The sequence below is a fragment of the Cibotium barometz genome, chromosome 12 (assembly GCF_041138505.1).
Source record: "Cibotium barometz isolate CiBa-2024 chromosome 12, ASM4113850v1, whole genome shotgun sequence".
Lineage (NCBI taxonomy): Eukaryota > Viridiplantae > Streptophyta > Polypodiopsida > Cyatheales > Cibotiaceae > Cibotium > Cibotium barometz.
The window spans coordinates 35327765-35340682 of NC_141057.1; the positions used below are offsets into that span (position 1 = coordinate 35327765).

Here is a 12918-nt window from a genome sequence, read left to right on the forward strand (position 1 = left end):
TTGAAAGGAGAAGCTTGTATGCAAGCTGAAAAAGAATCTTTATGGGCTCAAACAGGCACCAAGGGAATGGTATCATAAATTTGATACATTCATGAAATCCGAGGATTTCAGGAGAAGTGACATAGATCACTGCTTATACACTAAGAAAGCTTTGGCTGGCAGTCTATTGATCCTCATCTTGTATGTTGATGATATGTTGATTGCCGGGAAATCTCGTAAAGAGATGGATGCCTTGAAGAAGAGGCTGCATCAGACCTTTGATATGAAGGATTTGGGTGATGCAAATCACATTTTGGGTATGCGGATACTTTGGGACAGAAATCAGCATGTGTTGTATTTGTCTCAGAAGGAATACATTGGCAAAGTATTGCAGAGATTCAATATGGATGGGGGGAAGAAGACTAGTACTCCTTTGCCTCCATATGTGAAACTCAGTGCTAGTGACAGGGCTGATATGGCCAAGATTCCGTATGCTTCAGCTTGTGGGAGTCTCATGTATGCCATGGTTGCTACCAGGCCGGACATTGCATTTGCAGTGGGAGTGGTTACTAGATACATGGCCAAACTTGGCAAGAAGCATTGGGAAGCAGTGAAAGGTGTCATGAGATACCTGAAGGGCACATAGGATATGTGCATATGCTTTGGCAAACAGGATGCATTAGTGCATGGTTACACGGATTCGGATTATGCTGGTCATCCAGATAACCGGAAGTCTACTACCGGTTATGTGTTTACATTCACAGGAGGTGCTGTGTCATGGATATCCAGGATGCAGAAGTGCACTGCCTTATCTACTACAGAGGCCGAGTATATTGCAGCCACAGAGGCTTGCAAGGAGGCATTATGGCTATCTCGGTTAGTGGTTGATTTGGGTTATACAGGGGATATTCCATTGTTGCATTGTGACAGTCAGAGTGCCATCCAGTTGGCAAAGAACCCTGTCTTTCATGCAAAGACGAAGCATGTGGATGTGAAGTATCACTTCATCAGAGAGGTGATAGAGAACAAGCAAATTCAGCTTGTCAAGATTCATACGGATGACAACCTGGCTGATCTGTTGACAAAGAGTTTGCCTCCAGAGCGGTTTGCTCATTGCAGACACTTGATAGGCATTGGATGAGGCCAGTTTCAGCCTTGATATGGCCTTGTATATTATCATGTACATGCTGTTTTTTTTATTTTCCTTCATTTAAGGGCACTTTGCCTTTAAGTGGGAGGTTGTTGGGGTAAAGGCATTATGCCCACCCTTATAGTGTGTACTAGCCCATAAGTTGTATAGTACATAGTACACTGAGTACGTGCACTATGTGTACTAGAGCAAATATACATGTGTGATAGGGGATTCACACACTCATACTGTGAGTTGACTTATCCCCACATGTCTCTCTCTCTCTCTCTCCCTTCTTCTCTGTGTATGTCTCCCACATGAAACCCTAACTCTTAATCTCTCTTCACAGACCGCGTTCCCGAAAGAGATACAAGTTCGGATCTGCAACCGATCTTTGGAATCCCTTCCGTAGAAAGAAGGAATGAATCTTCAGATTCCAAGCTCTGGGAGCTTGCTTAAGATAGTACAAGGCCTTCCGAAACCTGTAAATCATCCCCTATGATCCCAGAACCTCAAAGCCTGGAGGTTGCTCAACATACACCTCCTCCTGCAAGTCACCGTTAAGGAATGCAGATTTTACATACATTTGATACACCGGCCACCACTGAGAAGAGGCAAATGCAAGAACTGTCCGAATCGTGGTCATCCTTGTTTGCTGTCGATGCAAAGGCGTCCTCATAGTCAATGCCAGGCCGCTGAGCATAGCCCTTAGCCACAAGTCTGGCCTTGTGCTTTTCCATCAACCCATCAGAGGTATACTTGGTCTTATAGACCCACTTGACACCAATGACTGACCGTTTAGACAGCCGTGGAACCAACTCCCAAGTGTTATTCTTCTTAATGGCTTCAAGTTCCACTTGCATGGCTTTTCTCCAAGTCTCCTGGGAAAGAGCTTCCTTAACGGAAGTGGGCTCTTTGTCTTGAATGATACGAGAAATCAAAGCATAGTTCACCTGTAAAACAACTCCTTTGATTGACTTTTATCACGAACTCTGTGCAATCTTCGAGGTCTATCCTGTGTGGTCCACTCGGAGGGATACTCCGTAACACTTGACTCCCGAATGGTGTCCAACAACCACTTTGGTACTTGAACAGAACGTGGAGCCTCTTGCTGTTGTTGAGGCTCATCTCCAACCTCGGGCTCAACCTCTACAACTGACTGAGGCTGGCTAGCTGGAACAAAAGACTGGGAATCAACCTCATACTCATTTGGTTCTCCAAGAAGTGGGGACTCGTCAACAGTGGAAGCTGGAACATGCTCATCAAAGACATCCCTGTTGACAACAACCTTGTTTCGCTCTAGGTCATACAACCTGTAGCCTTTGGAAAGAGAGTTATATCCCACAAATACAAGCTTCTGGGACTTCGAGTCAAGTTTCCCCCTCTGCATCTTTGGAATGTGAACATAGGCATTACTCCCAAAAACATGAAAATGGGAGACATTTGGTTTCCTGCCAAAATAGGCTTCATATGGAGTCATCTTAGGTACTGAAGTCGTCGGAGATTGGTTGAGGGTATGGACAGCCGTAGCCACAGACTCTCCCCAAAGTGGACGAGGAAGATCACGATGCTCCAGCATCGCCCTCACCATCTCCACCACAGTCCGGTTCTTACGCTCAACTACTCCATTCTTTGAAGGCGATCCTGTATTGGCCAGCTCCCGCTTGATGCCATGCTCCGAACAAAACCGCACAAAAGCATTAGAAGAGAACTCCCCTCCTTTGTCAGCCCGAAGAGTCTTCACTAATCCAGACTCCTTCTCCACCATAACATGCCACTCCTTGAAGCGAGCAAAGGCTTGGTCCTTCTGGGTAAGAAAATAAACCCATGTAAACCTGCTACAATCATCCACAAGCAGCATAAAGTACAAAGAACCTCCCAAAGATGAGGTCTACAAAGGTCCAACCCGAAAGGTTTCGAAGTCCGCCTAGTAGCCTGCTTCGGAAAAGATTCCCTATGTTGCTTACCATGAATACAAGAACTACAGTGTCCCTGCTTGTTGCCAACATCTAGCAAGCCATCCACCATCTGGTCCCAGAAAGCCTGCCGCAACGCATCCACATTCAAGTGGCCAAAACGGAAATGCCACAGATCACCGAGCTGAGTAACTGTCAGAGAAGAGAGTGTTGAGAGTTTGTAGATCCCATTCTCCACTCCGCCTTCCCATACAACTTGGCCTGTTGCTTTGTCCCAGAGAGCAACAAAATACTCATCAAACTCCACCCGTATGCCAGCCTTGCAAATCTTATGCACTGACAAAAGATGAAAACCAAGGGATGGGACATAGAGAACTCGGGAGGAATGCTTCCCCCCTTTGCCATCGGGAATAATCTCCAACTTGTCCTCACTATGAATCGAGATAGTGGATTTGTGACCAATGAAGATGTGACCTGTCTATTGTCGAAGATCTTGTAATACCTCTTGGGAAGGAGTCATGTGCCTGGAAGCACCACTGTGGAGAATCCACTCCCGAGTATCCCTGGCGGTGAGACCAATTGCCTCCCTGCTCGAAGAAGATGAAGCATCTGTGTCCATAATCTCCAAGTGCACAAAAGCTGGAGTCTTTACAGTTGCTGCTGAAGAATCAACACTTTTCTCGGTACCCCGCTGAGGACACTTCCTCCAATAGTGATCCTTCTAGCCACAATGGTTACAGGTCTGTTCGGCCTTCAAAGCATCACGCTTTGAGTTGGGCTTCTTCTCAGAATACTTTGCCGGTGAAGATTTCCCTTTGTCCTTGTTGTTGTTGTTGCGGCCTTTCGACCGTTGGGCAGTTAGAGCCTCAGAACCTCCGCCATGTGGAGGGTTCGTAAACCGCTCTTCCTGATCCAAAACTATCGGGACTTGCTAACTTTTATCACAGCAAGGTGCTGTCCCTTTGACAGAATTGACAAAGCTGGACAAACTTCAATGGTCTTCTGAAGCTGAGCAATCCTTCAATGATCTCAAGCATGCCTTGACGACAACCCCGGTCTTGGCCATTGCAGATCCCACTCAGCTCTTTGATGTAATGACAGATGCCTCAGATCGTGCTTCTGGTGGAGTTTTGATGCAGAATGATCGTGTCATTGTTTTTGACAGCAGGAAGTTTTCAGCCATTCAAAGCAGGTATCCTGTGTATGATAAGGAGTTTTTGGCAATCGTGCATGCTTATCGGACTTGGAGACATTATCTTCTTGGAGCAGATTCAGTTGTACGTACAGATCATCAATCTCTGACATACATTTTCACTTAGCCTGTAATGAACTCTCGACAAGGCCGATGGGTTGAATTCTTGGCTAATTTCCACATGACTATCCGGTATGTTCCTGGTCTTCAGAATGTGGTTGCAGATGCTTTGAGCCGCATGCCTCGAGCCACTAATTTTGCCATCACAGATGTGCAAATGGAAAATGGAAATCCCTGCTTGTTTCAAAAATGAGTATTTGACTGATAGAGATTTTGGAGATGCATTCCGTGCTCTCAAATCTTCTAATACCAGTCCTGTAGAAATGAACATGTTTGCAGCCTACACCATCATAGATGAATTGCTGTTCTTTTCTGATCGCATTGTGTGCCTCACAATACTTCATTGCGCAAGATTCTCATTCAAGAGCATCACGAAGTTCCTTATGCTGCTCATCTTGGTATCAACAAGACATATCGGCTTTTGTCTGCTACATACTTCTGGCCTCAGATGCAGCAAGATGTTATCAAATTTGTCAAAGCTTGTCATTCGTGTCAGATAATGAAAGCCTCTCGACAACTTCCTCAAGGGTTACTTCAATGGTTGCCAGTTCCCAATGAGAGATGGGAAAGTATCAGTATGGATTTTATTACCACTTTGCCTCGTTCATCCAAAGGCAATGCTCAGATTCTTGTGGTGGTTGATCGATTTTCCAAAATGGCGCATTTCATTCCTTGCAAGAAAGCTGCTTCAACCCCAGATGTGGCGTCATTGTTTGTACAACATGTCTTCAAATTGCATGGTTTGCCGAAGACCATCATCTCTGACAGAGATCCAAAGTTCACTGGACATTTTTGGACGTCTTTGTTCAAATCTCTTGGCACGAATTTGTTGTTCAGTTCAGCCTATCATTCTCAAATAGATGGACAGACTGAAAGAGTCAATCAGATTTTGGAAGAAATGGTTCGACATTACATTCAATCCCGTTTGGCATCATGGGAAGATTATTTGCCACTCGTGGAATTTGCTTATAATAATTCCCATCATTCAGTAATTGGATTAACTCCATTTCAAGCAGCATATGGGCATACTCCTCTTGTGCCTACAAACTTTGTTTCACAACACAAAGTGGCGTTGGCAGATCAATTGGTTCAGGAGATGGAAGATGTGCTTGTGCAAGTTCGAGATAAATTGGTCCATGTGCAACAAAAATATCAAAAACAGGCCAACAAGCATCGTCGACATGCAGATTTTCAAGAAGGAGATTTGGTCTTGTTGTATGTGGCACCTCACCGCTACAAAACAGTGAAGTTAGTTTTTCCAAAGTTGCGACCTCGCTTCTATGGGCCTTTCAAGATTCTTAAGAGAAATTCAGTTGTCAGTTACAAGTTGGAACTTCCACCTTCATGGAGTAAGGTTCATCCGACTTTTCACATTTCCTTGCTCAAACAATATGTTCAAGGAGATTCGCCTGTTCCAGACTTATCTTCACATGTACCAGAAATTGAAGATGACTATATTATCCTTGTTCCATAAGTAATTCTTGACGTGCGACAGAAGGAAACAAGAACATAATTTCTTGTGAAGTGGATGGATTTGGATGAGTCTGATTCCACCTGGCAAACAGATGAAGACATGCAGCAGTACCCTAATCTTCTTCAGGAGTTCTTTGACAAACGGATGTCTATCATTTGACACATGGGTTTTATTTTAAATGGGAGGGAATGTCACGATTGTGAGGTATGTATGTATCAGATCCTCTCTTCATTGCTGATTCCTGTTAGGCCTTAATCAATGGTTAATCCTTGGGCACCCACATTGAAAGATGTCTAGTCATAATTTTAAAAATGTGTGAACACCCAATCTTATAAATATTAGGGTTTACACTACTTTATAGATTTTACATTTGAAAAAGACCAAAAAGGTAATACTTACCACCTGTTCACCGCCACACTAGCTTGTCAGCAAACAGCACACCCATGGTACACTGGGGGCATCCCCGTCCAGTGTACTGGCACGTCATAGGAGACAAACACACAAAAACAAGTCATGCGAAAACAAGTTTAAGCATGCAAACATGAATGCATGTGCACATGTAATGGACGAAATCTCCCTTTCATGAAACTTGTACAATAATTTCTTGTTGGGCACAAAACTGGCTCGACACAACTGTGAAGTCTTGGTCTTCCTATGGAGTGATAGTCCCATAGGCAAACCACAAATCCTGGCACGGGCCTTCGTATGGAGTGACAATCCCATAGACACAGCTCGGCACACATATCAGTCCTACCATGGACCCATGGGTAAGACGCAATCCTGGTCATACATGGGTGGCAACAAACAAGCTCTCGTCCATATAGCACAATACTGGTCACACAGGTGGCACAAAACTGGTTCCCGTCCATGTGACACAAGATGACTGACCCTTTCACATGGAGCACTGGCCTGGCCACATGTGAACATGGTACAAATTTGGCCGCTCTATGGAGTGACAGTCCTATACAAGTGGCTCTAGAAATGAAGATGGACCAAATGGTGACAAATGGCATCACACTTATTGCAGATGGTTGGAGCGACACTCGGTTCAGATCCATTCATGGTGGCATTGCCTATTCCAGAGAGCAATCTTACTTTATCTCATCGCATGATGTGTCCGGGACAGGGAAGAGTGCAGAAGCACTTTTCCAAGAGTGGTCAGCAGTCGTACAAGCAGTGGGTGAAGAGAAGGTGATCCAGTTTGTAGCTGATGGAGAGAATGCGAACAAGGCAGTGGGTGAAGAGAAGGTGATCCAGTTTGTAGCTGATGAAGAGAAGGTGATCCAGTTTGTAGCTGATGGAGAGAAGGCGAACAAGGCAGCCGGCAGATTGTTGTGTGAGAGGTTTTCTCATATCACATTTTCTGTATGCATGGCACGCTACCTCAACAATCTTCTCAAGGACATCGGGAAGTTGGACTGGATTGCTCCCATCATAGAGCAAGCCACCCAGATTGTATCCTTCATTTACAGGCACACTTTCTTGCTAGCTGAGTTTAGGAAGAAGTTTTCTAGAGATTTGCGCAAGTATTCAGATACTCGCTTCGGATACAACTTCCTCATGTTCGGGTCCCTTAACAAGTGTTCTAGTGTCTTAAAGTAGTTGATGGTGAGTGATGAGCATGAGAGGCATGCTTTGTTTGGAACTCCTGTAGGAAAGGCATGTGCGTCAAATATTGGGAACCCTCTTTGGTGGGAGCAAGTGAGATGCATCATAGCTTTGGGAAAGCCAATCATCCACTTGTTGAGGATGAGAGATTCACTTCAGCCATGCATTGGAAAGATTTACGAGGGGATGGACAAGATGGTGGAAAAGTTGGAGCACATCGAGCAAGATGAATAGAAATACCATGTTTTAAGGAAGTTATGCCAGGATAGATGGGATATGTACCATTCACCTATGCATGCAACAGGTTTTATGGTCGATCCCCTGTTTCAAACAGGCAATCATTACAGATTCGGAGGTGGCAAATGGATGGGAAATGATTTTGGAGAGACTTGAGCCTGACATTGAAAAACAGAGAATTATCAAGGATCAACTGGCAGATTACAGGGCTTGCAAGAGGAGGTTTGGAAGAGCCAATGCTTTGGTAGATCGCTTCACCACTGATCCATGTGTTTGGTGGGAGGACTATGGGGCAAGACACTCCAGAGTTGCAACAATTGGCCATCAAGATTCTGAGCCAGGCGGTCAGTTCCTCTTGTTTGGAGCAAATATGGAGCTCATTTAGCCATATCGCTTCAAAGAAGCAAAACCGGCTTGGCACTCAAAAGACCAATGATCCAATTTTTGTGAGCTCCAATTTGCGTCTTCTTGAGCGTAACGAGAGCCCCCAATCTTGGAAGCATTGGTCAAAGGAGGATGAGAAAGGTTCAGAGGTAGAGGAGCAGGCCAATTTACCACTTGACCCGATAGCTAGTTTGGGCGAAGCAGGGAATTGCGGCTCCAACGACATCCTAGATTATTATGATCTGGGCTCAGATGATGTGCATCTGTCACAAGTTTGAGTCTACTCATGAGTTCCAAACTTGGCGGATGTATTTGCATTGTACTTTCTATTCTAAATTCAACAAGAAATTGACTTGATCTTGAGGTGTCCTTTGTGCAAATTTGAAAAAGTCTTGTTGAATTTGTAATTACTAGTTTTTGGTTGTGTAATTTAATTTATCGTATATGTGCCGTTTCCTAGCAGTTGCTGTTTCCGTTTCCGAGGGGGGTGCCGTTTCTGTTTCCGTTTCCTGTTTCTGGTGACTATGCCACACAGTTACCATGTTGCATCACATGCATACTTCAGCTTATGTAGCTAATTTCATACAGTTTTTTTTTCCCTTTTCGATGGTTCAGATTCATCATGGATACAATGTTATACCTTTTTCCATGGTTCAGATTCATCGTGGATACATTGTAATACCTTTTTAGTCTCATAGACCCTCTAGGTCTGTTGAAGACGTTAATCTCTCTCTCTCTCTCTCTCTCTCTCTCTCTCTCTCTCTCTCGCTGTGCACACTCACACGCAAACCTTGTCATTGTTATCATTACTTGTGATCCTTTTTTATAATGGTTTAGTATTGTTTTTGGATGCTTTAGTACTGTTTTCTTGTCTTAGCCTTCTCTTTGCTCAGGTTTAGCCACGGCTTCTTAGCATGAGCATGGTTTTACAGGCTTTAGGAGTTCCAACTGGTGCCCATGGAGCGTTTCAGGATTATCAAATTGATGCAGTGACTGTGGTGATGTCGTATGCTACCCAGGGCCATGGAGGGCACATTGGGTCATTGATAAAGTTTGGCAGGTATGGCTAGCCATGATAGACATGCAAACCAAACTGGTTGGGAATCTCTTGTATCTCTTAGTGTTATACTTGTATTGAATCTTGCCTGTCTGTCTCTTGGCAGGCTTCTTGAAGGAATGATACGATCAGTGAATAATCTGCTTGAAAAGTTCCACCAGTCGTTCTTCCTTTACTTTCTCACTGGCCCAAATAAATTTGTCTCAGTGGGGGTCTATACTATCCCGCTATTGCTGTTTCTTATCACGCTTCCCCTCAAAGCTGCAGCCCTGTGTGCTCAAGCAAGTGGTTCCAGCTCACAAATCCCTTCAAAAGCGTCGGACCAGGTGCAGGCTGGATCAGCTGCTGTCTTTCAAGAGGACTCTACTTCAAGTTTTGCAAGGTGGTCTTTTGCAGTTTTAACTGTGTGTCTTATTGAGCTGTGGGCTTTTCTTGTAGCCATTTCTCCTCCTTTGGCCGACTACATGGCAGAGACCTCAGAGCTGAAAGTAGCTTTCTGGATTGCCTTCTGTGGCATAAGCTTATCTGTGTTATTTGTGCTTTTGCCATGGATGACAAGGGTTTTGGGGATTCCACATATGGGAAGCAATTGGACAGCCATAAAAGCTTCCATGCTTGGTGCAGCAACTATAGGTATTGGCATCATGTCATCAATCAATTTTGCTGCAGCTCTTGCTGGAGCTGTGCTACTTGTTCCCATGTGCCTTTTTGTGTACCCACTACAGCACTTGGGAAAAGAAAGAGGCCTACGTCCATTTTCTACAGCCATGGTGGGCCTGGCTTTTATAGTGATAGGCTCTCTGCCAGTAATATTTGTTGTTCTTCTGATGGTTCTTGGTGAATCATCAAAGCGCAGCCTTGTCATTTTGTGGGATTGGGTAGAATCGATGTGGAAGTGGGGTAGTGCTACTTACCTGTACTTGCTTTTGGTGCATTTGCCCTGTTCAGTACTTAGCATTCTTCTGTTGCTATGTGGGTCTAGTTGATGTCTAGAGAAATTTGTCCTCCTGGAAAATACTTTTACTGGGCAAGTTGGTCCCTTCAACATGTAACAGCATCCTCTTGTGTCCCCCGCCCCCCCCCCCCTCTCTCTCTCTCTCTCTCTCTCTCTCTCTCTCTCTCTCCCATATCAGTACTCTGGATGCACCTATCCTTTGCCTGACAGTGCAGGAGGTCCACTGGATCATTAGTGACAACATATGGCAGGAATATTCAGTGGACATGGTCTCCGACTCAGCCGCGTGGCACTAAGATGGCATTTTATAGAGAGCAATTCCTCCATCTGAGTGAGGACAGGTTCTTCCACCAGTCACCAGGTTATCTGCAGGTCCATCTTTCACAGGCAGTCCAGGTAGCCATGGGCCAGTTGTGGACATCATCTCATAGATTTCACCTTCAGACTGGGCGCGCAGTTGAGACCACACAGCGTCATCATCGAGTTGAGATTCTGCACCTTATGCAACATGCAGGAGGTGGAGCTGTGGAGTGAGATGCCTTAGGTACCATAGATTTGTTGGAGGGGTCACTCTCTTTGAACGGGGGTTCTAAGGCATGTGTCTAGTCATTGACTACACAGATCAGTGAAAACCCGCTCTGTGTGAAGTCATGTGCTTCACACACATGCACCTAGTGAGGAACACATACAGCATTGGATCACAGATTTAGGATTGTCAGTGTCAATATCTCAATTTTCTAGTAAGTCTATCTTATCTTACCTTATTCTCTCCATAGTACTCGCATTTTGCAAGCAGCATCATTCGTCTGATTCCCTTCATTCATGGAAACATTTCAATACTATTGGATATTCAATATGCCCAATCTTATTTGAGAAAGGTAATGTCTTCCCCTTCTACAAGGTAAATATAAGTGAAAGATCTACTATCTATTCTTTGAAGAGTTTCTTGAATTATACAAATAGTACAATCTTTTTCTTCCTTGTGAAAAATGAACAATTTGTAGGGAAAGCTTTGAAACCCATAACAGTAAGAAAGAACTATTGATTAAGTTACAAGAAGGATTTTATTTCCAAGTGGGAGCTTAAATTGAATTCTGTTTTTTATTTATGGAGCAGTGAGATTGACTAGAAATTCCTCTCAAGAAAGATCTAATGTTTTAGTGTGCCAGCTGCAGTTTCTTTGAAATGATCCATATAGATTATTTCTTAGAAGAAGAGCCTCTGTGGTCATCACCAAGCACGCAATCGTAAGTGGACCCTCTATATAGGTGATAAACATGACAAATGCAGGACCGATAAGCTGTCACCCCATTTGGGGTATCCTCTTATTGGCCTCATCATGGTGAATTGTGTCTGAACTTACACAAATCAGGCTTATCAAACAGGCTAGTGGACAATAGACAGTTTCCATGCATACTGAAGAGGCACTAAGATGCTAGTTGTATACTCTCAGATTAGATTGTGCATTAAGATACCCAAGTTAAGTTTTCTCATAGCTGTATACTCTCAGATTAGATTGTGCATTAAGACTTCTTGCCTCTCGTTGTTAGATTACTTCACCGCAGATCTTCGCACATTGCCAGGAGTAGGGTTCACAAAGTAGATCACTAGACATTTGTATATTTCATACTTGTTATAGAGACACCAAATATCCCAAGGGCTTCAATCATTGCTTCTTGACAAGCTCACACAAGATGTAGATCTATGTACCGTTTCCACTCGTTTCATTTACAATATATTGTCTAGGGGTGTATTACAATTGTGGCACCTTTAGTTTGGTCTCCTAGGCCTTTTTAGTCTTCTATGGACACTAATAAACACCTACCTAAGGACTAGTGCAGAGAGCTCTCGTTGATTTCTTCCAGACCCAAGCTCCAAGGGCAAACCCACCCACCCTTCTTGGACCCCAAGCTGATGTAGGAGCCCGACCTTGAGGAGTGACATTGGACAGAGCCACCGAGCTATGCAGAGGTTTGACCTCGACACAGAGGCCCATGCCCATATTCGTGCCACCATAGGAGGATTAGGGCCATCATCTTACACCATCATAGGACTTCCTTGTGTCAACTCAGCTTTACCACTTTGAGTGCCACGTCGCCCAATGCGGCATATCTTAGGACGATGTGCGAGCCTTATGCTATTTGTACATGGAGCTTTAGCATTTTAGCTTTGTCAATTTTCCTTCATTTTAGTACCCATGATGATGTAGTCCCATAGGTCATTTTGGCTTTTGTAGACATTAATATAACTTTCTTTCTCTCTCTCTCAACACACACACAGTGTGTCTGAAAGAGCGCACACACACACACACACACACACACACACACACACACACACACACATGCAAGTTGGTAAAATTATTATTATTATTTGATTGTAGTCTTTGTAACATGGCACATTGTATTACTGTGTATATACATTTTGGGCTGTACACTTTGTTCATTGAAAATGTTTTGTTCAGAAATGAATTCAAATTTTTAGGCTTAGATTATGGAGGAAACACTTCAAACGCGTTTGTTTAAAAGAGGAAATACAATTTCAATGTCATTTTAAACGCGGCATCTCCTATTTTATCTCTTTGGCTTTGGCTTTGCATTTAGTACCACGCCTTCTGGCAACAATGGTTTTATTGGTCATCATTTTTTCGGCCTCAAGGAAGTCCTTGACCAGTTCGCGGGCATGGACCATCCGACTCCATGTATGTCCTTAATACATTGAGTTGATCTGCCCTTTGAGTATCATGCCTAAGCAGCCTTAGGCCCCCATTACACGTCCCTGCCTTGGAGAGATCACCAGTATGCAACATCCCTCCCATGCTACCCAACAAGTGGTTATAATAGCCCCTTGTCACACATCTATGGTTTTTT

General features: G+C 44.0%; 1 protein-coding gene across 3 annotated transcripts in view; it reads left to right on the top strand.

Annotated features, from left to right (window-relative positions):
* Positions 1-11767, top strand: part of LOC147633347 (GPI transamidase component family protein / Gaa1-like family protein) — a 50809-nt gene extending 39042 nt beyond the window's left edge. Inside the window, exons 5-7 of one of the 3 annotated variants that reach the window (XM_086806410.1) lie at positions 8972-9099; positions 9203-9478; positions 11221-11767. In XM_086806410.1, the coding sequence (XP_086662536.1) occupies positions 8972-9099; positions 9203-9478; positions 11221-11302 (486 nt within the window). In that variant the 3' untranslated portion in view covers positions 11303-11767. Of the gene's footprint in view, positions 1-8971; positions 9100-9202; positions 10929-11220 lie in introns of those variants that run through there. The other 2 variants (XM_086806411.1, XM_086806409.1) reach the window with 2 other exon arrangements.
* Positions 11768-12918: the final 1151 nt, after the last annotated feature.